Consider the following 26,608-nt stretch of genomic DNA (forward strand, 5'->3'; position numbering starts at 1 on the left):
CATTTTGAAACGTTCTCTAGCAATCTCTACCAGTGTAAAGGCAGTATCCTACTTTTTTTTTGTCATTTGACAGTTTACACACTTCCTTTTAAGCCTCACAAACAATATGCTGAAAGATGTGTTCTTCTTAAACGATGTCTGGAATTAGGCAATAGATGTTCAGATCATGAGACTATTGTCATTGTACAAAATTCCTAAACGTTGGGAATTGGTAATTGTAGGGTGACTATGATTTGTACCAATTATTTTTACTCAATAACATTTTTATTCTGTTTGAAAACATTCGTCTAATCTTGCTTTCTTCTTACAATTTTCATTTCAGATTGTGAGGTCAAAAGTAACATAAGTTTATTAGACTCTGAATCAGTTTATTTGCCAATAGATGGCGCTAAAACACCTGTTACACCCAAGAGACCAATGACTGCACCATCTTCAGATTCATCCAATGTGAACTCTAATTCTGTGTTAACATTTACCGTTCGGGAGCGACCTCAAACAGGTTTCAGTGAAAGGAAACAAGAAACTAGATACGAGGCATATGACAGACGACCTATTAAACCTTTAAATCAAAGCCTTGGTAGAGGAAGTAAAAGAAATTTTGACTTTTCGCCACCCCAACCATCTGGATCAGGACCCGCGATAGGTGTAAAGAAACAAACACCACCCACTGCCATGAGTCAGGATTACGATACAAGTATAGACCAGAACAATAGTGATCAGGAGAACATAGAAATAGATCCCATACCTACTGGTGGGCTAAGTATCATAAAAGATGTGATCGGTAATCGTAAAGCACAGGCTTTAAATCATCATAGCAACAGTGATACAAATAAAACTAAAGTGAAACTAGACAGATCTTCTAGTCTTAAAACCAGTGACAGAGTGGCCAAACCACGAACAAATTACAATGCTGACAAATATTTAAGTTCTTTAAATAGTACAACATCTAGTGGTGTTCAGACATTGTTAAATAATAAGTCAAAAGACTCAAAGAAAGGATCTACGTTAATTGCTACTAAAGATTCTGGATATTCATCACGACCGTCCAGTGATGCTGTGCTATGTGACACATCCAATATTGATGGTGGGTATATTTAATTTGTCGGATATCATACCTTTTTTTATTCACGTATTGATAATTTGATAAAATGATTGGTGGGAATCCTAATTAAATGTTCAGTGATAATATAATTGATGGGCATCCTAATGTTCAGTGACAATGCTAATTTCAAATATTTTGTTCTGTTTCAGAGCAAAAAGCAGCAACATCTATTCAGGCATTTTGGAAAGGTCATAGAACACGACAGTGTAATCCTGAAGTTGTGTCTGTACGTAATGAAATAAGAGCACGTCATGCTGAGGAACATATCGTATTATTGCAGACGGAATTAGAAAGGTAAAAAGCATTATTTACAATTTTTACTTCCATCTCAATTATACAGTCAGAGTTTATTGAAATATATATAAATATATATTACAGACATTCACTAAATCTTTCAGTAAACTCTGAATGTCTCTTAGGCAGCCACAGTGGCTCAGTGTGTAAGGTGCTAGCTCACTAACCAGAAAGTCAGGGGTTCGATCTCAGTGTTGGCAGAGAAAGTTCCCAACATGGTTTTCCACTTGTCAGTTTTTTTTCAATATTAATGTACTTTACATTGAATATTGATGTTTATCTTTGAAGGTAACAAGAAATTACTATAAGCTAACAGTAAATTTGATAAATAATATACAACTCTTTCAGACAAAAAAAGATTTGTGAAGATGAAAAGCGTTTTAGAGATTTACAAATGGAAGCTATTAGGAGTTTACGACAAGAAGTTCAGTCTTTACAAAATTGGAAGAATGAAATATTAAGTTGCCATAGTTTAGGTGATAGTCAAGGTTCTACAACTGCTAGTAATAGAGCTACTTTAACAGGTACTACTGATAGTTCCGTTACTGCCTTATTAGGACATGTTGAACAAACAAATTTAGAAGAAACATGTGCCAGTTTACAGTCACAGGTAAGAATGACGCTATTCATGAGTCCTATATGTAGTAGCCTTCTTTATTTGGAAAAAGTTCATATCTTCTGAATGGAGAAGTTTAATATTTCCTTCATTGAATTTTAAATATTAATGTTATCTTTTCCAATTGATTTATAATTAAGGTTTTACCTGTACTAGATAATCTTCTAATTTGAATAGGTTTACATAGAAACATTTGAAAGTCCTATCTTAACTGTATTTTCAATGGTTATTAAAAGGTATTTCAGTTACAAGAAACATTAGAGAGTTTAAATACACAAAATACAGCTAGTACAGGAATGCCAGATTTTGATGAAACAGGTAATTATTGTACAATTAATTTATAAAAGTTAATACTATTTGATTGTATATACCATGTCTGTTGTAATTACTATATAGAAGCCCAGAGAGCCCTTCAAACAAGTGAATTACATGTTATGAAATAAAGATTTATCCACACCTATAGACCCGAAGATCCCATTGCTCTCTCTCTCTCCCTGCAAATGAAACTTATTTTACAATATGCTTTTATGAAATCTATGTTTATATTTGGCCATTTAACAATTTGAATCGTTTTGAATACTGTTTATGATATTTCAGATTTAACTAGTGATATTTGTGTGACAACTAATTTTGATAATGAAGATGATCAAGCCGAAACATCTTTAACATCTGGAAGATGGAGTAAGTATCCATCAATATATACTATAAAGATAGGAGACATTCGTTTGAATCATTTATTCAAACTTTAACCCATTTAAGAGGAAATTCTGTCAAATTTGTAATAATTTGGGTTTATTTTATCCAATAAGTTTTAGCTGTTCAGATTCTATCTATTCAAGTATCAGTAGCACAAAAAATATTATATTTTTGGAATACAAATTAAACAATAATATTTAACTGGACCCATGTAGAGTTGAAAATATATCCCCCTTCTTAAAAGGTCTTAATACAATACCATAGATTAATTATATTTATTTATTTTGATTATAGGTAGTATTCCTCATTCCCTATCCCCTTACCCATCAGAGGAAGAGGATCAGTATTTTCGACAAGTGCCAGAATTTGGAGTGCCAACACCACCAAGAGGTTTAAAATTACAACATCGAGGAGATCAGTCTCTTATTTTATCATGGCAAAAATCTAAACTTCTTGATGCCAGTGGTAAACCCCAGAAAAAAAATATACTAGGTTAGCACATGAATCATCCTTTAAAGAAAAGATTTTTCCTGTTATGCAGGAGGCAGGGCATGCTTACAATTTTTAGAACACCTAGTAGAATTTAAAAAAAAACACTTTTCTACAGTTTGGAAGTGTGATTTGTTAACAACTTTGGTTGTTCTTTTGTATACACAGGCACTTGATGGGATTAAAATACTATAATATATAGTATAATATAGTCCAGCAGTTGTAAGAATTTTTATTTTAATCTCTTCAAGTGCCTGTGTTTGTATATTATCTAGAAATCGTAACATTGATTTCACGTATTTTAAAATTTGTTACAGAATTCAGAGCATTTAAGTTCGGTTATTTGTCTTCCAGGTTACAGAGTATATATCAATGATCACTGCCAAGCTATGGTCAGATATTATAAAAATAAAGTTTTAATAACAGGTCTTAGTTCCAATACAATTTACAAGTAAGTTAAGAAGATCTACTTAAAAGCATTGCTTTTTGTTATCTGTAAAAATTTGACTGAAATGGAAATGTTTTTGTAGAAAATTACATTTATGTCAAGAATTGTGGAAAAATTTGATAAGAGGAATATGTCTGCTGTAAAAATACAGTTAATACAAAAGATTTTGTGGTCCAATCCTCAAAATTATGAGTTCTAAATGGCAAAAAGTTGCATATGAAGTTATAGGAACCGCAATTATTTCAAATTCTAATAATTTTTTGGGGTTTTTTTTTTTTCAGATTTTATGTTAAAGCATTATCAGGACTAGGAGAATCTTATGAATCAAATATCATCATGGCTAAATTGGCTTTTACCCAATCAAAAACATCGTTACAAAGTAGTGAATCTGATTCTCCAGATAGTGAAAAGGATCAAAGCAGTTCTGGGCGTAGCGAACAACATCATAGAAAACACAATAAGAGACGAACGCGTAAAGAACGCTCTCCAAGATCACCACGATCGCAAAATACATCATACACTTCAAGTGAAGCAAAACCTCCAACCCCTGAAAATAGAAACGAATCTGCAGCGGCTCTACTTACACAACCTAGATTACACAAGCACAGACGCACAACTACTCGTGAAAATCTTCCATCAGATCCTAATGATAAATCAGATAATACAGATAGTGACAAGCGTCAGTCAACAGGAAGTGAAAGATCAGCCAATATTTCATCAACTAGTAACAGAACTGATTCATCTTTTACTTCACCAGGTAGAGACTCATCGTTGGAACAAAAATCAACCATTGTTGAATCTGATAAACCCAAATTCTTTAAATCTCTAAATGATAATGCGAATACAGGTATGTCAGAAACATTTACTGTAGATAAAAGCCGTTCATTTTTGGTAAGTTTAGGAAGAGCCAATTCATCTGATGAAGGTAGTGGAAAAACACATCGTAGATCAAGTAGCAGAGAGCGTGATGTTAAAGATGGTTTCGTGGAACTACGCCGTACACATTCCTCTGATTTATCTCCCACGGAAAAAGAAAATCTTGATACGGGTAAAACTCACAGACGCAAAAGAAGTAAAGATTTACAGAATCAGTTCAGTGATCTTATTAGTGATTTATCTGGAGAGCAAAAATTAGCAGACGTACAAAGTCAGGAAGGAAGACAACTACCAGCAGGTATTCCTATTATTGATGGCAGAAAACGTCATTCATCAGGTAGTCGACCAAATAGTCCAATGCTAGAGACAGCTGAAAGCAGCATTACTACAGAACGTAAACGAGTTCCTGTTGCAGACAGATTCCTCAATATTAATAGATCTAGCACCCAGGGATCTCATGATGATGTTCCTGAAACCATCCCTCATAGACAACTTCCTCCTTCCCCAAAGTCAAAAGGTCAGAGGTCACCAAGTCCTCATGGTAGTAAAGAAGATTTATCAAGTTCAGGTCGTAGGCGGACAGCTTCCTCTGGATCAGACGACACCAACAATTCATCAACATCTAAACAATCAGCCAAAGTTCTTCAAAAATTACAGCTCCTGTCTAAATCACATGAAAAGAAGCTGCATAATAAATCAAAAGAAGAATCTGTGGAGGGGGTTCATGTGAAGGGTGGGGGGAGAATAAGAAGAGTGAGTGATAGTGATTGTGATCAAGGAAGTGATATTAATCGTAGAGCTCCAGTACCCAGTGATAGTTCTGGTAGTCATTCAGATGATACATGTAATCAACCCAACAGATCTCACTATAAACATCGCAGGTAAAAATAACAATAATACTTTACTGAATAGTCATACAAATAAACTTTACATACATATAATCATTGTTAAAGTTTCAAAGTAAAACATATTATTCTGCAAAGAAGAAAATATTATTTAATTTGTAATGCATATTTTTTTTACGATTTTCAGAACTCCATCCGATCAAAGTGGTGTTTTAAATTTTACTCCCAATATACCAGTTGATAGACCAGCACATAGTCCTATAATAATGGATGGTGGTGCAGTTAAAAAATCCTCATCATCTTCATCCTCATCCACATCTAATGTCAAACGCCATTCATCATTTCACAGTCTTCTACCACCTAAACGTCAAGATAAAAGTGCTAGTGGCGAGGTATACTTTTTGTTTTTCATTTTTATGCACCCACATTGAGAGGTAATTGTATATTGCCGTCAGTCCTGCATCCACATTTGCTTGTGGATACTCTAAAGGATAAAGTTAATATCTGAATGGCTTCAAACTCATGAGACGAAGAAGCCTATTGATTTTCAAGTATGTTCGATAATTACTGCCAGAGCGATAGCCCTTGATCACTTTGAAAAGCCTTGTGGCCACTCTAGAGGTTAAAGTTGATGTCCAATTGACTTTAAAATTATACGCACTGTTTAAGGTCACAAGACAAAGAAGCTGATTTGTTTCAAGAAATTCCGAAAATTATGGCCCTTGATCTTTTTGAAAAGTCTTATGGGACGCTCTAAAGGCTAAAGTTAATATCCGACTGACTTAAAATTATATACATTGTTTAAGGTTATGAGACGAAGAAGCCTTTAGTGCATCGTAAATGCTTCATTACCGACAAAAGAAAAAATATGCGACAACCGCTGTTGACTGCCAATACGATTTCCCTGCTGTGGGCGTATGATTCGTTGCCTGGCAACCAAAATTTAGTAAATTAATTTTATCACCTCGATACACAAAAATTTATGAAAGTCTAAATTTTGTATCCTTTGGCTCAAATCTTTAAAGTTTTAAGTTACATCTTTATGATCAACTGTCTTTGGTAATCCACAATGCAACCAGTATGCTGTCATAATTATGGCACTTGATATTAATGGTTATATTTCTTGATTTTAGGATTTATCTAAACCTATTGAAGAAAATGAACTAACCACAAATAAGGTAAATACGTACTTCTTTAGAACACTTAATGTTATTACCTAAATAAATAAATTATTCTATAAAATACATTTTGAATGTTATGAATTTAAGAATTTTATGAGTAATTTATGTGTTTTTCTTTCTTACTAGGCTTAGAGATGGTAGGATTCTAGGTAAAACTAGATGTTAGAATATAAGAATTTGTGTACAATTGTCAGTGTGTCTTTGAAAATAAATCTTGTTGTGGTTATACAATTTCCCTCATAACACAATATTTGGGTTATGTTAATTATTTCTGATTGACTAGAGAGCACAGTCTACTACTCTGGCAAATGAAAGTATAAATTTTTTTTTTTTTTTAAATTGAAAATATCCACAAGTACAAATCAGTATAAATTAGCTTGAAGCATAGCTGAAAGATGTAGCATTAACTGGGTTAAAAAATAAACTTTTGTCACAAGAAATTCAGGGCAGTATTAACACAAATAGATTTGAAGAGAATAGATTATTGTAAATATGAATGTAGTAATGTGTTCTTTATTTTTTATTTTTTTTAATTTTTTGTGTATAGTAAAATAATGTACTTCTTATATGCCCACATTCGATTTTTATGGAATTGGGGATTGTAAATTTCAGAGATATCTTTCCATGAGTCTGAATTTTATACATCCACATGGAAATGTGTTCGTATATTGCCGTCCATTCGTCATCCACAATTTCTTGTGAACACTCTAAGGACTACATTTATTATCTAATCATTTTGAAATTTATGTTGTTTATATTAGTGAGATGAAGAATCCTTGTGAACGCTCATAAGTTATCATCCGATCTGTATGAAATTTATATGTATTATTTAGTTCAGTAAAACGAAGAAGCCTATTAAATTTCAAGAATTTCCGTTTATTACTTCTAAGGTTATGGCCCATAGTTTCACTTTGTTTAACCTTGTGAATGCTCTATCTACAACAGTTATTATCCGATACTTTCACTTTGTTTAACCTTGTGAATGCTCTATCTACAACAGTTATTATCCGATCTGTATGAAATTTATATGCATTATTTATATTAGTAAAACGAAGAATCCTATTGAATTTCAGCAAATTCTGTTGATTACTTCTAGAGTTATGACGCTTGTTTCATTTTGTTGAACCCCTTGTGAACGCTCTTAATGACAACCGTTATCATCCAGTCTTTATTAAATTTATATGCATTATTTAGATTAGTAAAACAAAGAAGCCAATTGAATTTCAGCAATTTCCGTTAGAGTTATGGCACTTTTTTTACTTTGTTGAACCCCTTGTGAATGCTCTAATGACTAAAGTTATCATTCTATCTGTATGAAATTGATATCAGTGTCTTGTAAAAGCTTCCATTACCTACAAAAGTATAAATATGCAACAATTCTTGTGAACTGTTCAAACGATTTACATGCTGTGGGCATATGTTTTGTTGCCTGGCAACCTATCTTTAAAGCATTTTAATTTTGTAAAATTTCTTCTTAGTAGCACATGAATGATAATTGTTGAACTCTTTGACTTGCATCTATTAGTACTTAATTTCTACTAAATATTGCTATTTCACTTGTTAAATCATACATATCTGTCTTATAATAGGTACTGTCTTATATACATTACAGTTGACTTCTCTTTATCAGTGATTTTTTTCTTATTTAAACTTGCCTATAGAATGGAAATTTGAGAAAATTTATAAATTTTATATTCTAGTAAACTGGTAAATTCTATTATGGTGATGTATCAATGGTCTTGATTATTATCATAATATGCAACACTTAAAGCTCAATTACCAGTCCTCTGAGAGTATATTTACAGAGCACACAATATGCTCACTATATAGATTTCAATTACTTAAATAAATTTTATTAATTTATAATTTCAGGAATTGTCGAAAAAGTCATCAAATCTGCGATCAAGATCCCCCAGTCCCATCACATCTCGCTTAACAACACCTGCCAAATTACCCAGCCAGCAAGGTCGAAAATCAAAGTTCTTTACTGACATTCTTTCTTAGAAACTATGTGATTTCCAATAATACGTGCTAGTAATATCCAGTGGAATGTACATGAATAACAATTGGATGGGAATCATTTGTTTTCTATTATTAATTATTTATTCATGTGTTTTGTGCATGGTTATATAGTCAGTATCATCACTATGTTGAAACCATAATGTACACAAAAGGAAATTTAGAACCTTTGGAAATGACAGGAAAGCATCACATTCATGATGAAGATATGAAAGAAATGCATTTGATCACAAATTTTGTGTTCTTAATATAAATGTTGAAAACTGCCTATTGATAACTAAAATTGTAAATAATTAGTTCATTTTTTAAAATAACTACACATTTAATGACAATTCATCGTTAAATATCAACATTATCATTATAGCACAAAACATTCTGGAGTTTAAAATCACTAAGATTTTGTAATTTTCATCCGTGGATACAAACTTCATAATATTTGTGTCTCAAGAAATTTAGTTATAATGGAAAATAACTGTGATTTCAGGCCGTATTTTCATATTATCTCCCCTTGGACAACAATCTTGAAAATGGTTCACACTGCAGACATTTCGTTATGGGGGGTATTGGCACAGAATGTGATTCGTTGATTCCAGATTACCCTACCAATCAAAATCTGTGGCACAGAAAAATTCCCCCTAATCTTCCCCCAAGGCTTTGATTGGTTGTCTAATCAAGGTCATCAGTAGTATTAATCTGCCATTGCAGACCCAAGGTGCCCTTTTCTTAAACATGTCTTCAGATGTGACTTGAGAGTGAAAGTTAGAATAAACATTTTATATTACAAAGATTGTATCAGAACTTTGTCTTTTGAAAGTGTCACTTGCACCATTAGCTGATCAATATTATATGGATGGCCGTATGTTATATTTTGATGACAATAACTAATTGTTATATAGTCATATTTTTATGACAATAACTAATGTTCATCATGATCACTTTCTCATCTAGATCTTCATGGCTATAAGAATTAATTATACAATTTGATTCATTCTCTCTTGATGTTTTATGTCCATCGTTGTTTCACCAGGGTAAATCAACTGACTTGTGTTCTTCAACACATGATGCACATCAACATATATAGATTATCAATGTTGTTTCCTTCTTGTGTCTAGTGGTTGATCTGTTATATTTGTTAGTTTAAAAAAAATCCTTTGTAATCGACTTATTCAATAGCTATATTTAGCTATAGTATAGTCTTTTGGAAGAAAGAATGCATTATGAAACATTTAATTTTGAAAGCTGTTCTCTGCCATTTACCTTTCTTTGTATGTGCATTTATTTATAAATGATTGTATAGAATTTGTAGATATTTTAAAGTTTGTTGAATAATAATTGTTAATGATGTTCTACTATTAACTGCTGATTGTTAGGAGGCATAAATCTTTTGAAAATGCTAAAATACTATGGAGTAATTTGTGATCAACATCCAAGTGCCTAGAATCGTATAAACAGAGTTGAAAAACTTATGTTGTAAATGATGTTAATTTTTTAAAGAACTTTTATATTTACTAAAATGAATTTTATAAGGTCTGTATGGAATTTAATTCTGGTATTTCTGTGATATCTTAAATGCCTTACTTATTTTAATGTACTTGTTATTTATCAATTTACAGGTTTCATGTCAGAGTAACAAATAGATTCATGATAAGCAATTTAATTAAAGTCATCAATTGATTATTATTTTCTAAAAGATCTTCTTTAGGAATAAAACCTGACAAAGTGTAAATTTGAAGCATTAAAATAATTATTTGCAGAGCTCTGAGCTTACATTTTATATTCCAAATTTTTATGCATCTAGTTTGAACTACTTTTGAGCTGTTTCAGCTTTTATTAGACTAGGTCCAAAACAAGACAGAAAAGTAGAACAAAGGCCGACTTTGAGGAATTAAATTTCCTAATTAAAGTGAAAGAACAATTATTGTCAAATTTTAAAGCCATGTTTATCTATTAAGAGAACTAGAAAAATAAAATGGCTTTACTTTTTATTGGCATTTATTTTTGTTCATATTGATATATTTCATGTACATTCCTATTCAATATGATATTAGCTTGTTTTGTTATATTATTTGTTACTGAGTAATGTGATTTTTTTTTGCTTATCATCGATTTTGTTATTGATAACTTGGCCATATTCCTTAGAAATTCACTGATGTGCAAAACTGTGTCTATCTCTCCCTTTCCTAATGTTTTGTATATTGTAATCTTTGCATTGTTTATTGTACTACATGTATTTTTAATGTGAACATATAGAAATATGTATATGATAATATGAAACTGTTATTGTATATTTTTGGTCATGCATCAATATTTTACTTGTGTATTATTGTATCATTTGCTTTTGAAACGGCATTAAAACCATTTATGCATAAGTCTATTACACTAGTTATGATTTTCTTGAATGACAGATATGAAATCCTGCTACAGAAATTGTGGTATTTCCAGCGATGGTAAACAGTTTCAAATGTATATTTGCATTAAATTTATACTAATATCTGGCTACAGTGTTGTGATGCCAAAGGCATGGAGTAAATTTTATTTAACAAGCCAACAGTGAAGCTCATGTCCCCCGCCGAAATCCCAAATTAAAAAGATGACACATATTAATTAATTGCACATTTATTTTTTTCATAAGCATTAAGCAATCAAACTGATTATCAACTATACACTAAGTTTCATCACTCTCTATCAGATAGAATCAAAGGTATCTTGTTCCAAAGCATCGACCAATGAAATGGCTTAGCTCTGCTTAGCTTTAGCTTGAAATGTTAATCATTGAACTCCGTCAAGACATTCACCTAATGAACATCTATATCAAGTTTAAACATTCTACCTCAATTAAAAGCTGGGTTGTTATGTTTCAAAGTCTTGATCAATCAAATTGATTATCTCTCCATAGCCTACCAGAAAATTCTCATCATCGAACTTAGCAGATTGCTTATCTCTGCTTACCATAAACAGACAATGTTTATCACCGAACTCCATCAAGGCATTCATCTAATGAACACCTACACAAATTTTGAACATTCTACCTCAATTAGGAGAGTTATTGTGTTCCAAAGTCTCGACCAATCAAATTGCTTATCGTTCTGCTTACCCGAGCAGAAAATGCTCATTATCGAACTTAGTCAAGGTATTGATGTAATAAAACTATACACCAAATTTCATCACTCTCCCTTAAATAGAACTAAAGTTATCGTGTCCCAAAGCATCAACCAATCAAATTGCTTAAATCTGCTTACCCTAAGCAGAAAATGCTCATCTTCAAACTCCATCAAGGCATTAACCTGATAAACACCGACACCAAGTTTGAACATTCTAGCTCAATTAGAATGAGAGTTATTGTGTCCCAAAAAGTGTGACGGACGGACATGCAGACAGACAGAAGAACCCATTTTAATAGTCCCCTGCTTTCTTCGAAAGGCGAAAGGCGGGGGACAAAAAAAATAAAGATGCATATATACTTTAAGTATGTTGGGTGCATTAGCTGATATATGTATATTGTTCAGGAGCTTTTGGGTCAAAGAACATTCACAGGATCTATTAATGTACATAGATGAATATGTAAAGATACAAATGAAAGTGTAACATCCTATTTTTCTGCACTGACTGGGTTAATGAAGACAGGTATATGCCATGCTATGAGGGAAACTTTGACCTGGACAGCAGAACTATGACATACTTTTATTTCAAATCCCATTTGTCAAGGGTTCTTTTATGTACATGCCAATGTTTACACAGGGCCTTGGTTTTCCGTACCATCCGAATGACTAGTCTAAAAGTATATGACATGCTAGCGACAATTAGATTTGACTTCCAAGATATATGCAAGTGTCACATTTCAAACTATATGGTCTAAGGACATATTCATCTACATGTAGTTAATGAAATTGACTGCCGTTCCTCTTTGTAAATGATAAAGACCGCAAAAATGTGAGTCAAAAGGTTGTGATATTTAAAACAAGGCCGGGAGAACAGTCTTAACATCAAAACTAAATAAAAAAAAAAGTAATTTGAATGAGATTGCAATTTTCAGTTGCTTCTTTAACAATACTAAATATTGTAACATGTTCAATCAAATGTGTTGACCAACAATAGAATTCAACAGGCAAAAAATCATACAAGTCAATAATACTCTGAGAAGTGTCACTTAAGACTTTCTCCATTTGGAATCCAGTCGTGGAAAAAATAAAAAAAAATATTGACATCTATTTTATTAACTAAAGAGATAAAAATAGCAATAAAATAAAAGGAAAACAGCAAAATAACAATATAGCATGAAATGTGGAATGTAAGAAAAACTGACTACAAAAAAAAACCGAGATATCTAAAACATTGCACCACCCAATAGTAAAGTCATCTGTGTTACTTATAAAACATTACCAGGGGCTTGCCCACTAGCAGCGAAGTCACATTGATAGCTATATAACCATGTTATAACAATTCCATCAATGGGGTTCTAAATATATGCCAAAATTAATAATGTTTTTAAAACATAAATTTTGCACTCTTTTCTATATTGCATTCACAAGAAATTGTGGACGGACAACATACCACTGGATACAGGCGACAATATACATCCACATAATATGTGGGCATATAACAATGAAGTAATAAAATGATTACTGATTCACTCCCTGTAAATATGATACTTGTGAAATAAAGGAGACATTTTTAGTGAATAGTTACCAGACATAAACACATGGTATTATATCTTTATACTATTGATTTCCAGGAGAAAGTCTAGAATCTATGATCAATGGAATAAAGATTCCATAGATGATAAACCATAGCGACCATGATGAGATACGATACAGCCCTGAAACCTGCAGGAATATAACAAGAGATCAAATAAATAATTATAACATAATATATAATAAGCTTGAAGCTTGTAGGTAAAATATTTGATAAATATAACAAACAGATATTATCAAGCAATAAATACTAATAAAATAAGTAGTAACTATAAGATGTAAAGAGATAGTGGAATTCTAGTGGTTTGGGACTTTTAAGGACTAAATCATTTACTGATTTAAAAGCAGCTTAACATTCAATGAAAAATAAACCAAATTAATTAACACATGTTTGCAGTTGAAATTCATTGTGAGTGCCAAAAATGTGGTATGTTAAAATAATTTTGTTAAAACATTTGGACATTTTTAATTTTTCAAAAGACTGTTAGGAATAATTTCTTACTTCACTATAATAGAACTGATACATTATTACCTTAGCTTTAATAAATAAAATGTATGTAACTTGACAAGGCTAAGACAATAAAATATTCTCATGCAAGTTGTACATGCATTGATGAGAAAAATATTTAAAATTAGGTTATATAAATAGAGGGATGTTGCTAATCTTGCTAAGATAATTTATTATTATGACAAACAGAATTATCATTGTTTTAATAAATATATATCAACATAGACTACCCTTATCTAAAATATTTCACTCGGCATAAATATTTTTGTGACCTGTGTAATAATCATATTTTAAGTTTGGAATGCTACATGTACAAACACACACTGACGACCATAATGTGAATCAATAGAATTGAAATGGGGTTTAACATCCTTCCGTTCAGCTCCAGCAAGGCTATTGGAAGATGGGAAGAGATACAAGAGACATTTATAATATCCATACTATTATTCTACTCAAGCATTTTAAAACTATGCATAAAAAATAAACAGTATATAATGGTAAACAAATAACATCTAATATACATATAAAGATTGGCAAGTCATATATTTCATATGTATTTAACTTTTATAGACAATTAGAGACCTCTATTCTGGGATATGTTTATTAATATAAAAGATAACAGAAAGCCTTAGGATTATAACTTTAACACAGTCTGTCAATGATTTACAAACAGTATCTATAACAATTTATCTAACATTAACAGCCATGTTCCATTAAGTAGATACCCATAAGGTTTAACATGCCCAGTTGCCTACCTTTGCATAACAGGTAAACCATATTTACTTGGATTACCTCTTTGTAAGATAAATGTAAATAGGTTGTGTTACAAGCAAGGTACACATTATGTTTGGGGTGGGAGTTGGAGTTGGGCTCATTCAAATTCCTAAATGCAACTATTCATAGATGACAACAAATTCTATCCATGTTGTTTGATATGATCTTTAGATTACTGTCCTTGTCTAGATTTCTGGTATTCCTGATAATAGGATTATAAAATCATAAATTATACATTATAGCAATTATTTTCAGGGCTGCAATTTAAATGCAGAATTCATAATAAACATGGAGGTGGCATTAATTTATACCACATTCTATCAATAACACTATATCTGATTATTGAATTCAAATTCAATACAAGTCCATTTACAACATATATTACATATTAATATTATAATATGATGAACAATACAACAAATTTAACATGTACCATACTCTTATACTCAGAACAGTGATACCTTATAATTAACCTTAATGATGACTGATAGGTGATACTTCATTTTGCATACTAATATATACCTGATTGTTACTATAACTACTATTTTCCTACTCCTATATTTCTACTCGTGTTCCTATATTCTACTAATTCTATATTTCTCATTATTCTAAGTTTTCCAAAATCAATAACACCCATTTTCCATATATATCCCATTACTCTGTTTCCAACATATACCATTACTATCATCTATTCCTATATATCCTATTTATCACATTTATTCTTTATGTCCCATTATTGACATACTCCCCATCAACAATAAAATAGGAACTTTTCTTTGATATCAGTAATAAATATAGCAAAATAATTACCATGAAAGATTTTGTTTCATTATGTTGAATACTACTCTAAGGGAAGTATCACAGCCATATCAACCATTACAATAAATATGGGATATAGCTGGATTAATTTTCATAAACAAATCGAATTGAAAATCAATTTAATAATTATACATGTACATATGCTGTACTTTCGAAAATCTGTTTCTGTGCTACTGCTATATGATATGTCTTAATTATAGAAAAGTTCTAATTTATTGCTTTTTATATATTTTGAGAATTTGCTTCATAAATCATGAAAATAGAAGTTACGAACATTTTTAAATGGGCTTGTTATACATAAAGCATGGTATCACCATAAAACAATACTCTTTTTACCTTTATGTATTAACCATAAAGTATTACACTTGTTCCATCAGGTATCACACCATGAAGTATTATTTTTGTTGACTATCACTATTTTAGTTGACTATCACTCTTGTTAACTGTATGCATGAAATATCACCTTTGTTCAGTATCACCAGGTAGTATCATTTTTGTTGACTATCACCATAAGTATCACTTCTGTTAACTATCACCAGGAAATAACAATATTGTTAACTATCACCATTAAGTATTATTTTCTTTAAAATAGATTTTTCTTGTCACTATCACTATCACCTGTTTGTAATGTTTGGCTACAGAATAGTTAAGGTAGGTTATAATTATATTAAAGTTTTAGAATTCTAATAGATAAATTTTAAAGTCAAGATATAGCTAAGATTTAATTGTATTATTTAAATCATCTACGGCTCTCAATTCAATTAATAGAATCTACCTTCGTCGAATCTATTTCTTAAAAAAAACACGAACCAACTAACCATTCACTTAAAGAGGCATTATCACTTTCCAACCAACCATTACCATAATGAAGCATTATCACTTTCTCCTAGAAAATATGTTGATAAAACGAACTGAATACACAACCTATTGTGAAAAAAGTATAAAGCACATGCTGTTATGGTAACTGATAAGTCTCAATCTATTATGAACAAGCCTATTGTACAGAACATCCCTATAGTTTGAGACTGAACATGATGGAAAAGTTCAGCGATTCGCAGGGGATTCTTTGCAAATCTCTAGCGAATTGCTAGCGTGCCAACATCTTCCCGATTCTAGCGTGTTGAAGGAATATGTACTTTATTTAAGTTGAATATATGTATATTAATTTTGAGCGAGGGTCAAACTAATGTAATCTACAATCTATTTGAAACCACGTAAAATAGTAATGCTGTCGCGAAAAAAATGCACAGGAAAAATGTACGAGCTGCTTTAAATACGGACGCAATAATTTGTTAATTAATTCACTGGTAATCTATATCAGTTAGGATTAGGTGTGTGTGTGGGGGGGGGGGCTTTACATGTATGCGAACAGTGAACAACTTACAATTTCTTAAACATATCATTTGGTCTTCATCTATAACTTATAAATCGTGGCAAGAAGATGTAATCCATTACTCATTGCCTGCTATCATATCCAAATTTTGAATTATTTACAATGGGCTTTTACACATTACTTCATTACTCGTAGGTTCAGTTAATTTAAATTGGAAATTTCTAGTGGGAAATCATGACGAAACACAGTGGATTCCTGGCGAAAAACACGGTGGATTGGTAGCGAAACCGTAGCAAAAAATCACTGTTGATTCCTAGCGAAAATTCACAGAGGATTCTTAGCATTTTTTTTTTTTGCGGTGTTCAAGCGGTCCAAAAAATTTGAAACAAACTGTATACAGTAGAGTGAAATTATATCAAATATTTCTTTTAGTGATTAACATTGATGGACTTATTAATGCTGTTTAAGAAAGACATAACATTAAACCATGTAAAAATACTCTATATCATTATATGAAATCGGTACAAATATTCTGGGAAATAAAACATCAACACCTTGTGTTGCCATATAATTAGATTTTAAAGATAAATTTATCTTTCATCATCTAATTTTAAAAGGATACATTGAAGAACTCAATCCTTGAAGCTGAAAAAGAAGTCAAATTAAATACATTAAATAAATGTCTATATTGCATATTTATTTCAAATTAATTACAATGCACACACTGTTAAATAGTGGTGACATGCATAGTGACACTCAACACAAACTAGGTCAATTCCGGACTAACATAATATGGTATAATGTTTTTTTCCGTAGGAGGTTGACTTGACTCGATGATCTAAAGCACACAAATTGGACATGCATAGAAGTGAGAGGGTCAACAAGGCTCTGACAAAAGCTAAAGTAATTTAATGTTGAGCAGTAGAAACCTACTATAAGTATTTTATTACCTGTCCAATTAATTTATTGAGATTTTCGTTTGCTGCAGATCTAGCTTCATCTGAATTTAACCTGAAATTACAAAGATAGGACCACCATACATTCATGATCATTGATGTAGTTACCTGAAGTTTATATCATCAAATACTAACCAAAAAAGTATTTATAACCTCTCTGAGCGTCATTAAAGGGTTTCTTAATCCCTTGCAAACTACAATATTGTACAAGTAGACCATCGGTCAAAAAATGGTTCAATTCCATTCAGTATTTACAAAGATTTATCCGGGCATTTGATTGGTTGTCTAATCAAGGTCATCAGTTTGGTTCAATTCCATTCAGTATTTACAAAGATATGGTGAAATAAAAACTGTCAACATTTGGCAGCCTGTGCAGACAATATGAACAGAATATGCTCAAAAAATGTCACAGTCACATATAATCTTTGCTAAAAATCCTCTGATGGACCTCTTTTTGATGCAATTAAAATGAAGCCAAGAGATTATCTACCATTGATATTTTGATTTTGCTTTCTTTATCAAATATTTTAGGGCAGATTAAGCCTTGAAAAAGTAGGTCCAAAAAATGCAAATGATGATCAGCAGATTTTATATATTTCTATAACATAACATTATCACTTCATGTAAATAATAAAATATAATGGTTCCTAAAGCAGAACAACTACAATAAATTATAACAAAAGAGCCTACCATGCAACGAAACATACACCCACAGCAGCTAAGTCGACCGAGCAGTAAACAAAGTTTGCCATATATTTATTATTTTGTTGGTAATAGGAGTATGAATATAAACACACTGTCTGAATTTGAAGTCCATCAAATGATAACTTTAGACTCCAGACAATCGACAAATATTTTCGAAGAGGCCATACCTCTGACAGTTATAATCATAAATCATTGGAAATCAATAGTCTTAATTCTTTGCGTAATGAACATAAAATTTCAATCGTTAGACGCACAGACAGACAATAACATACGACCACATTTCAATGTGGGCGTATATATAAACATGAGACTTGTCATTACCTATGCATGTCTTGTTGTATATCAAGATCAAAATGTAATCTAGCTAATCTCTCTTGTTGTTCTCTTACTTGATCCATTTGGTCGAAGGTTGAACCACCACCTACATTGTGTATATGAAAGCATTAAGACCCTGATGTATCATTCAAATCAAATATTTATAGAAATATTAGCCATTAAAATAATCTTAAGATGTAATATGTCAGACTGCTCAAGAAATGAAATGGGGTTTAATGTGTTTGGCCCAACTAGGCTAATAAAGATGGGCATTCATGCAGTGCTCTATAAGGGACATTTCCTGTGACAGTGGCACTACAGCCTACTCCTTTTTCGATTTCCAACTGGACACAGCACCTTGCCCATTTGATAGACTCTATACCGGAACTTTCCCCATTTCAATAGTATAATATTCCCAGATCTTCAACTTTATTAAACTTAATCGATAGAGATATGTTGATTATAATTTCTCCCTCAATCACCCTCTACTTGAAAAGAAATTTGTTTTTCCGCACATGTAGAAAGTATAGACTGGTTACATTAAGGAATTGGTAACAGAAAACCTATTATATATGTTTTTAAAGCAACAGAATGTCGATTGTATTAGATCTGATATTAAGCTATGTGCGAAGTGTTTAATACAATCCCACAAACTTACCAAATGCTCTCAGTTTGCCTGAGTGAAATTTATCTAATAACTGTAATAAACCTTGTTCCATTTCTCGTACATCTGCCACATCTGTGAGGAAAGAATGTTCTTTACATGGACGATTTGGCTGTGAATCTTCTCTCTCCCTCTCTTTACCTGTATACAAAATACAATTACCATTTATTATACTAGATATGTACCATCTCAGTACAAAGATGGCACCTTTTCTTCTTTCAGTGTTGGAATGTCTACTCAATTTATTCTAACATCTTGGTTATGATTAAAAGAGCAAGAAATTAAAAGTACTGTAGGTTTTAGTGGGAATTAAACTTTATACTGTACTCAATGATGCAATGCACAATTAAAATTGGCAAAATGTACATAACAGACTGAATTAATGAATTAACATATAAAATAGATGTATTATATCGTTTACCTTTCACTTTATCAGGTTTTTTTGTTGAAGATGAATGTGCATGATTTGCTTGTTTTTTACTCTTTCTCTCTGCAGATGGTATACGTCGCCGTTGTTCTTTGGGTTTTGGTGTTGACTCCATTATTATCTATTTCTTATATCAAAATCTACTTATTGTTGCATTGTACATTTATCTATTCAAAAAAAAAGGAAATGCATACCATGTCTTGTTTGTACTCTCATAGCCTTTCAAATTCAAGAGCCAGAGTTTTGTAGAATTTAACCTTGGCGGGGTTTCAGCAGCAAAGCAGAATCTACTTATAAGGTCAGTGTGTGTAGGCCTACTTCACAAATCATACTGCAAACTTTAAGCCCTGTGTATTAGACCAATTTCATTTTTAACAATTAATGTAACATTGACCATTGAGTTTTTGAAAATATAGCACCACCATTGAATGCCGTTCACCCTGCAGGCAAGTTGTTTATATTTGAGAGAAATTTTGTCGAGATTTAAAATTTTCATTGAGACGGATCCTGGCACTAGTGCTACTAGCTACTATCTAAACCATTGTGAATTTCAAACGGATTTCTTAGAGCTACTTAACTTTGGTTATTATAAACTTACCTGTGTGTTTAAAATCAACTCCTGTTCAATAAAATCCATAGCACAACTATCCCAACAAATAAAAAAGTTCTCTCTTGAAAAATGTGACTATTTACTTGTAATTTCGGCTGAGTAGAAGACAACAATACTTTTATCACGTTCTGGGGGGAACCAATGCAGCTGTTGCGGGGGTGGTTTAATGTTGACAGATAGTTTGACAACCATGTGTTGCAATGAAAACAAAGTGCGATCATTACGATCGTTTGAGTTTGGGCGACGAAAAATATCACTTGAAGGAAATTACATAGGAGATTTATATTGAAACCATTGATCGCCTGTCTATCAAATTTTATTCATAATGAAAATATCACTGATTGCATAGATACTCATAAAAATAAAGTCATATATAAACTAAAAATATCCTATCTTCTTTATGTTATAAATAATCTAACAAGGATCATAAAGCTCACCTCCAAAGTCTCTGAATGTACCCTATAATTTGATAGCATTCTTTCGACCAAATAATAACCGCTTCAAATAATTAAAACAAAATATTTCAAAAGGTACAGTTATAAAATTTACAGAGATTTTACTGGAATGTAAAAGACTGTAACAAAATAAAAGAATACGGACAGTTATGTGTGTGAACACTCAAACTCAATGCCGAGTCGAGACTTATAAACCAAACTTGAATTGTCGTAAAAGTACCGAAAACCGTTTCGATTTGCTATGCTGTCACATCTTATACGAAATGATATCTCACAATTAGTGACGTATCTAAATCAGCTTCCATATTCAATTGGTATTTTCCGGTGTCAAAAGTTTGTGGGATTTCAATTTTTCAAGAGAGAACTTATGTATTCGTTGGGATAATTAGTTGTGCAATGTATTTTATTTAACGGGAGTTGATTTCAAACACACAGGTAAGTTTATAATCAAAGAAATCCGTTTAAAGCGGTAATTTCATATTTTTTAAGAAAGTCAAAACATAATTATTTCTATGTCTTTTGCTCAATAGGTTATCAACTCACTATTATACGACCATGGGCATTATTTCCCACCCTTAAAAATCATTGACACAGGAAATAATAACACAATTACCTCCCTTGTTTTCCTATTGCCTCCATGCATTAGCTACCTTCAAACGTTGGAATTTGAAGTTGAAAATGATATTTTTGCCAATTTCTCAGCTGGCAATAGTGAATTATAGGATTAATAGGATTATTCTTTAACAAGGTAGGACGGTTTATGGATACCATCTATTTTAAGGCTTTATTTTAATAAATTTTAAAAATATAACTTAAAAATATGAAATTGTAACTTTAAAATTTACGATGGTTCAGACAGTAGGATCTTAATGGGAGCTATTGCACTTTCGTACCTCTACCAGTTCCCGTGGTCGTAGGCACTTGAAATTTTCAGAGGATGTTAAGGGGGACTAGCAATGACCACACACCGAATTTCAGCCGAATCGATCAATAACTTTTTATTTTACCGACCTTTTAATTTCTAACGAGAGAGAACTTCATCCGTTTGACGCCATTTGCTTTGTTTACTATTTAGACTCGAATAACAAGAGACTAAGACGGAAACCGACACACTGCACTAGCTGCCTAACACTGCAGTTCATAAAAAATAATATAATTTTCGTATACTTTAATTTTTACGCGAAGCCACCATTTTCTATAAAATATTATTTGGTGTTGATCGGTGGATTGGCCTTTAGGTCTGAATATTGCCGTGACCTTGATTTTGACCTTGAGTCCAAGCATTAACTTTGATAATACAGCAAGAAATAGGGCCATGGCAAGCATAAACGCAAAGGGCCTGAGATGGATGGGAAGTTTGGAGTCAAGGTCAAAATCAAGGTCACGGCAAGTTTGAACTCAAGGTCAAAATCAAGGTCACGGCAATATTCAGACCTAAAGGCCAATCCACCGATCAACACCAAATAATATTTTATAGAAAATGGTGGCTTCGCGTAAAAATTAAAGTATACGAAAATTATATTATTTTTTATGAACTGCAGTGTTAGGCAGCTAGTGCAGTGTGTCGGTTTCCGTCTTAGTCTCTTGTTATTCGAGTCTAAATAGTAAACAAAGCAAATGGCGTCAAACGGATGAAGTTCTCTCTCGTTAGAAATTAAAAGGTCGGTAAAATAAAAAGTTATTGATCGATTCGGCTGAAATTCGGTGTGTGGTCATTGCTAGTCCCCCTTAACATCCTCTGAAAATTTCAAGTGCCTACGACTACGGGAACTGGTAGAGGTACGAAAGTGCAATAGCGCCATCTTAATGCTTATTATTAATATTTTTAATTATTAGATACTAAGTAAGATAGATTACTGTGTGAACCATCGTAAATTTTAAACGGATTTCTTCGATTATGAACAAACTACTTAACTTTGGTTATTATAAACTTACCTGTGTGTTTGTAATGAACTCCCGTTCGATAAAATCCATTGCACAACTAATTATCACAACGATGAGAACAAGTTCTCTCTTGAAAAATTTGAAAATTTACTTGTAATTTCGACAGAGTCGATGTCAACAATGTCTTCGTGACCTATTGGTCGAATCCAATATACCTGTTGCGGGGGTTGGTTAACATTGAAAGATAGTTTGACAGCGCGATCATTTTGATCGTATATGGGTTTAGGCGACGAAAAATATCAATTGAAGGCAATTACATAGGAGATTTATATGGAAACCATTGATCGCCAGTCTATCAAATTTTCTTCACAATTAAAATATCACTGATTGCACGGATACTCGTAAAAATAAAGTCATGTATAAACTATAAATATCCTATCTTCTTTATGTTGTCTTTGAAAGGCATTTAGTGAAAGTGATATATAATAACAGACAGCTTTATGGATGACATTCACTAGGTTTATTAACTGCAGCGTTTCAATGATAACGGTGAGAGTAACCTCATTGAAACGTTGCAGTTAATAAACCTAGTGAATGTCATCCATAAAGCTGTCTGTTATTATACTTCTTTATGTTATAAATAATTCAACAAGGATCATGAAGCTTACCTCCGAATTCTCTGAGTGTATTTTTAATTTTATACGCATTCTTTCGATCGAATAATAACCGCTTCAGTAACATATATAATGGTATATAATGCTACTAAGCCTGTATGACCCCGTAAGAAGCGGAACATTAATTCTCGATTCGACAGTTTTGACCGAAGTGTGATAAAGCCCGTAAAACGAATGTATAGTTGTGTTTGTGCGGCATGCGTGTTCAAAAGTAAATAATCCCATCCAAGTCGCTAATCAAATAATTAGAACAAAATATTTCAAAAAGTAAAGCTATAAAATTTGCAGAGATTTTACTACTAGAATGTAAAAGACGGTAACTAAATACAGGAATGCGGGTAGTTATGTGTGCGAACGCTCAAACTCAATGCCAATTGTCGTAGGTATCCAGACCACTCGGACTAAAGACTACTCGGACTAAGACCAGTCGGACCAAAACAAGACCAGTCGGACCAATTGAATTATATTATAAGGCTAGACAATATGCTATTTATTTATTATTAAATCACAATACAAAGAAGCAAATAATTCTTATACGGAATTCTTATATTTAGAGTTGTTTAGTTCAATTTTGTGTACGGAAAATAAATCAACGATTAGTTTTAAAATTAATTAATAATGGTGCCAAAAAAAATATCAATCTAATTTTTCTTATTTACTCTTGCAATGAGACTCGGTATGTCCAGACTTTTGACAGTTTCTACATATACGGGTATACTGTTCTTGTCTGATAGCCTAATTTTACTTTTTCCACATTCGCGGTATCCCCAGTGGTTTCATTCCGTTCTACCCCACTAACCCCTGGGTTACTATATATGGGGGGGGGGGGGGAGACACGTTTTCAAGTTATCCGCCCTTGATGCGTTAATATAAACAGCACATAATAATACGAAGACCGGACGTTTATATGTCCATTTTTAAACGAGACTACAAGTGTGGTTCTCGATATTTTGCGATTTGGAATACAATTATCAATTTATTCAAACAACACGTTATTATTAGTTCGAGTAGTCATATTAAAACACACACAATTAGCAATTTATTCAAATAACACTTTATTATTGGTTCGAGTAGTCATATTAAAATAAACACAATTATCAATTTATTAAAATAACACTTTATTATTGGTTCGAGTATTCATATTAAAGGCTCAATACCACTCTTGTTGTAACTGAATAATATGTCCCAATCTTTATTCTGGTCAACAAATTGTACTATTTTAGACCTTTCAATTAATTGATGATACAAATTTCATCTTAACACACCTTATTTAAAAATTTTAAAATATTCAACATAATGTTTTGAAACGTCTAACATAAACCTTTTCAAATGAAACTTCGATTTAAAAATATTTTCGAACCCTCTGGACAAGTAAAATAGGATGTAATGGATAATTTCCACAGCAGGTAGGACACTTAAACATCTAGTACTTAGATAGAGATATTATTTATTTTCTGGAGCTTTCAAGCCAGCAAGAGTGTTATTGTCCCTTTAAAACAACACTTTATTATTGGTCCGAGTCGTCTTTCTGTTGGGTCCGAATAGTCTTTTTGTATGGTCCGGGTAGTCTATTTGTTTGGGCTGAGTGGTCTATCAGTTGGTCCGACTGGTCTTGAACCGAGTGGTCTTTGGTCCGAGTGGTCATGGATTCTTGTCGTAATTGTACTTGAATTTCCTATGCTGTCACCCCTAATACGAAATGATATCTTCCGCAGAGTGACGTAACCATCTTCCATATTGGTATTTTTCTCTGGGAAAAGTTTGTGATATTTCAATTTTTCAAGAGAGAACTTGTTTTCATCGTTGTGATAATTAGTTGTGCAATGGATTTTATCGAACGGGAGTTCATTACAAACACACAGGTAAGTTTATAATAACCAAAGTTAAGTAGTTTGTTCATAATCGAAGAAATCCGTTTAAAATTTACCAAGACTCAGACAGTAGATTACTAGATTTAGAATAATAATTATATACAATATCTCCCCTGTCCTGGCCATTCGCCATCAAAGCGGCTAGTGAAAGAGTCCAGCATTTCGAAATACTATTAATCAAGACCTGTGGATTAAGACTGTGGATTAATGCTATTTTAATTGAATAATTACATCAATTTCACCTGTTTTATGCCTATTTAGTCAGTCAGCCTAGTTCATTTACCTTTAGTTACGGGATGTAACACTTAGTGACTTACGTTGTAAAGAGTATTGAGGGGGGAGAACTCATTGGTGTTTATTATTAATGTGGGATCAGACAACAGTTGGAAACGTATCCCTGTTTGACAATTTTATACGGTTCCCATGTAATTCATACACACTCATTAAAGGGGTATTATGAAACATTAGATAAGGAGCTGGCAGTTCTCACTATAATAGTTACAAACTAGATAATGTAAAGGGAATATGCTGAAAATTGAATTTTAGACCTAGCCTCGATCATCATTACTAAAGTCGGTACGATAAAAAAAACATAGTCTCGATTATATACATTTTGGATTAAATCATTGATGAGCGTTGAGCAGCAAATTGTATTCAAATATTTCAAACCCAGTGTAAATCCTACTCATAAGATGGCACCGAGAGTTGATTAAGGTCTTTTCATGTTAATAACTGTCTGATTAATAGTTTATATTATAACATTTTAGTCATATATAAAGATATGTTTTTAAACATATCTTTATATATGACTAAAATGTAACATGGTTGTAATCTTGTAAAGACAAATGCATGGTACACTTTTTGAGGATAGGGTTATATATATGTTGAGATAGCCTACAAACATCCCGGGATAAAACAGTCCTTGAGTTAAAGGAGCTAAATCGCTAATATTTGGAACCTAGAAATTGACACAAATGGATCGCAGTGCATATAATAATGTACTATGAATGTATATAAACTGATTTACATTCAATTGTTTCAGTTTTTACTGTAATTTCTAATCAGTTATGTTCGGCGAATCGAATGACAATCTCTAGTGCATGCTCTCCTGATAAGAATATGAAGTGACCGATGACGTATATATATGACTTGTGGAATATGTCTAGCCTAGTTCTTCGAGCCCCTTGTTACAAATGGCGCTGAAACGCATTATGGTCGCCATTGATAACCCGATTTTTTTTTTTCGGGCATTTCAGGTTCGCCCATCCCCCTCGGCACCTCACATTTATCGAGCCCGTACGGACAGATACGGATACCGAAAATTAGAAGAGTACTTCTAAAATGTAATTGTTGACA

At 32.2% G+C, this 26,608-nt stretch overlaps 2 protein-coding genes and 1 long non-coding RNA gene across 4 annotated transcripts in view; 1 reads left to right on the forward strand and 2 right to left on the reverse strand.

Moving 5' to 3' along the window:
- LOC126810978 (uncharacterized) overlaps nucleotides 1–10,940 on the forward strand; it is a 30,102-nt gene extending 19,162 nt beyond the window's left edge. The window contains exons 5-16 of one of the 2 annotated variants that reach the window (XM_050536433.2): nucleotides 323–1,084; nucleotides 1,252–1,396; nucleotides 1,745–2,006; nucleotides 2,249–2,330; nucleotides 2,610–2,693; nucleotides 3,003–3,200; nucleotides 3,552–3,648; nucleotides 3,927–5,402; nucleotides 5,554–5,758; nucleotides 6,500–6,544; nucleotides 6,674–6,696; nucleotides 8,420–8,555. In XM_050536433.2, coding sequence (XP_050392390.1) covers nucleotides 323–1,084; nucleotides 1,252–1,396; nucleotides 1,745–2,006; nucleotides 2,249–2,330; nucleotides 2,610–2,693; nucleotides 3,003–3,200; nucleotides 3,552–3,648; nucleotides 3,927–5,402; nucleotides 5,554–5,758; nucleotides 6,500–6,544; nucleotides 6,674–6,679 — 3,362 coding nt within the window. In that variant the 3' untranslated portion in view covers nucleotides 6,680–6,696; nucleotides 8,420–8,555. Of the gene's footprint in view, nucleotides 1–322; nucleotides 1,085–1,251; nucleotides 1,397–1,744; nucleotides 2,007–2,248; nucleotides 2,331–2,609; nucleotides 2,694–3,002; nucleotides 3,201–3,551; nucleotides 3,649–3,926; nucleotides 5,403–5,553; nucleotides 5,759–6,499; nucleotides 6,545–6,673; nucleotides 6,697–8,419 lie in introns of both variants that reach the window. The other variant, XM_050536432.2, reaches the window with a different exon arrangement.
- A 1,819-nt stretch (nucleotides 10,941–12,759) lies between these two features.
- LOC126810996 (uncharacterized) lies at nucleotides 12,760–17,300 on the reverse strand. Its single transcript, XR_007675347.2, has 2 exons — nucleotides 16,177–17,300; nucleotides 12,760–15,887 (listed from the first exon to the last, which is right to left on the reverse strand). It is a non-coding gene; the product is annotated as an uncharacterized LOC126810996 (long non-coding RNA).
- A 23-nt stretch (nucleotides 17,301–17,323) lies between these two features.
- LOC126809555 (coiled-coil domain-containing protein 28A) lies at nucleotides 17,324–19,873 on the reverse strand. The gene is made up of 5 exons (XM_050534184.1): nucleotides 19,753–19,873; nucleotides 19,326–19,472; nucleotides 18,674–18,773; nucleotides 17,625–17,702; nucleotides 17,324–17,336 (listed from the first exon to the last, which is right to left on the reverse strand). The coding sequence occupies exons 1-5, from the start codon at nucleotides 19,871–19,873 to the stop codon at nucleotides 17,324–17,326; spliced, it is 459 nt and encodes a 152-aa protein (XP_050390141.1).
- Between the last annotated feature and the right edge of the window lie 6,735 nt (nucleotides 19,874–26,608).

Source organism: Patella vulgata, chromosome 2 (genome assembly GCF_932274485.2).
Source record: "Patella vulgata chromosome 2, xgPatVulg1.2, whole genome shotgun sequence".
Classification (NCBI taxonomy): Eukaryota; Metazoa; Mollusca; class Gastropoda; family Patellidae; genus Patella; species Patella vulgata.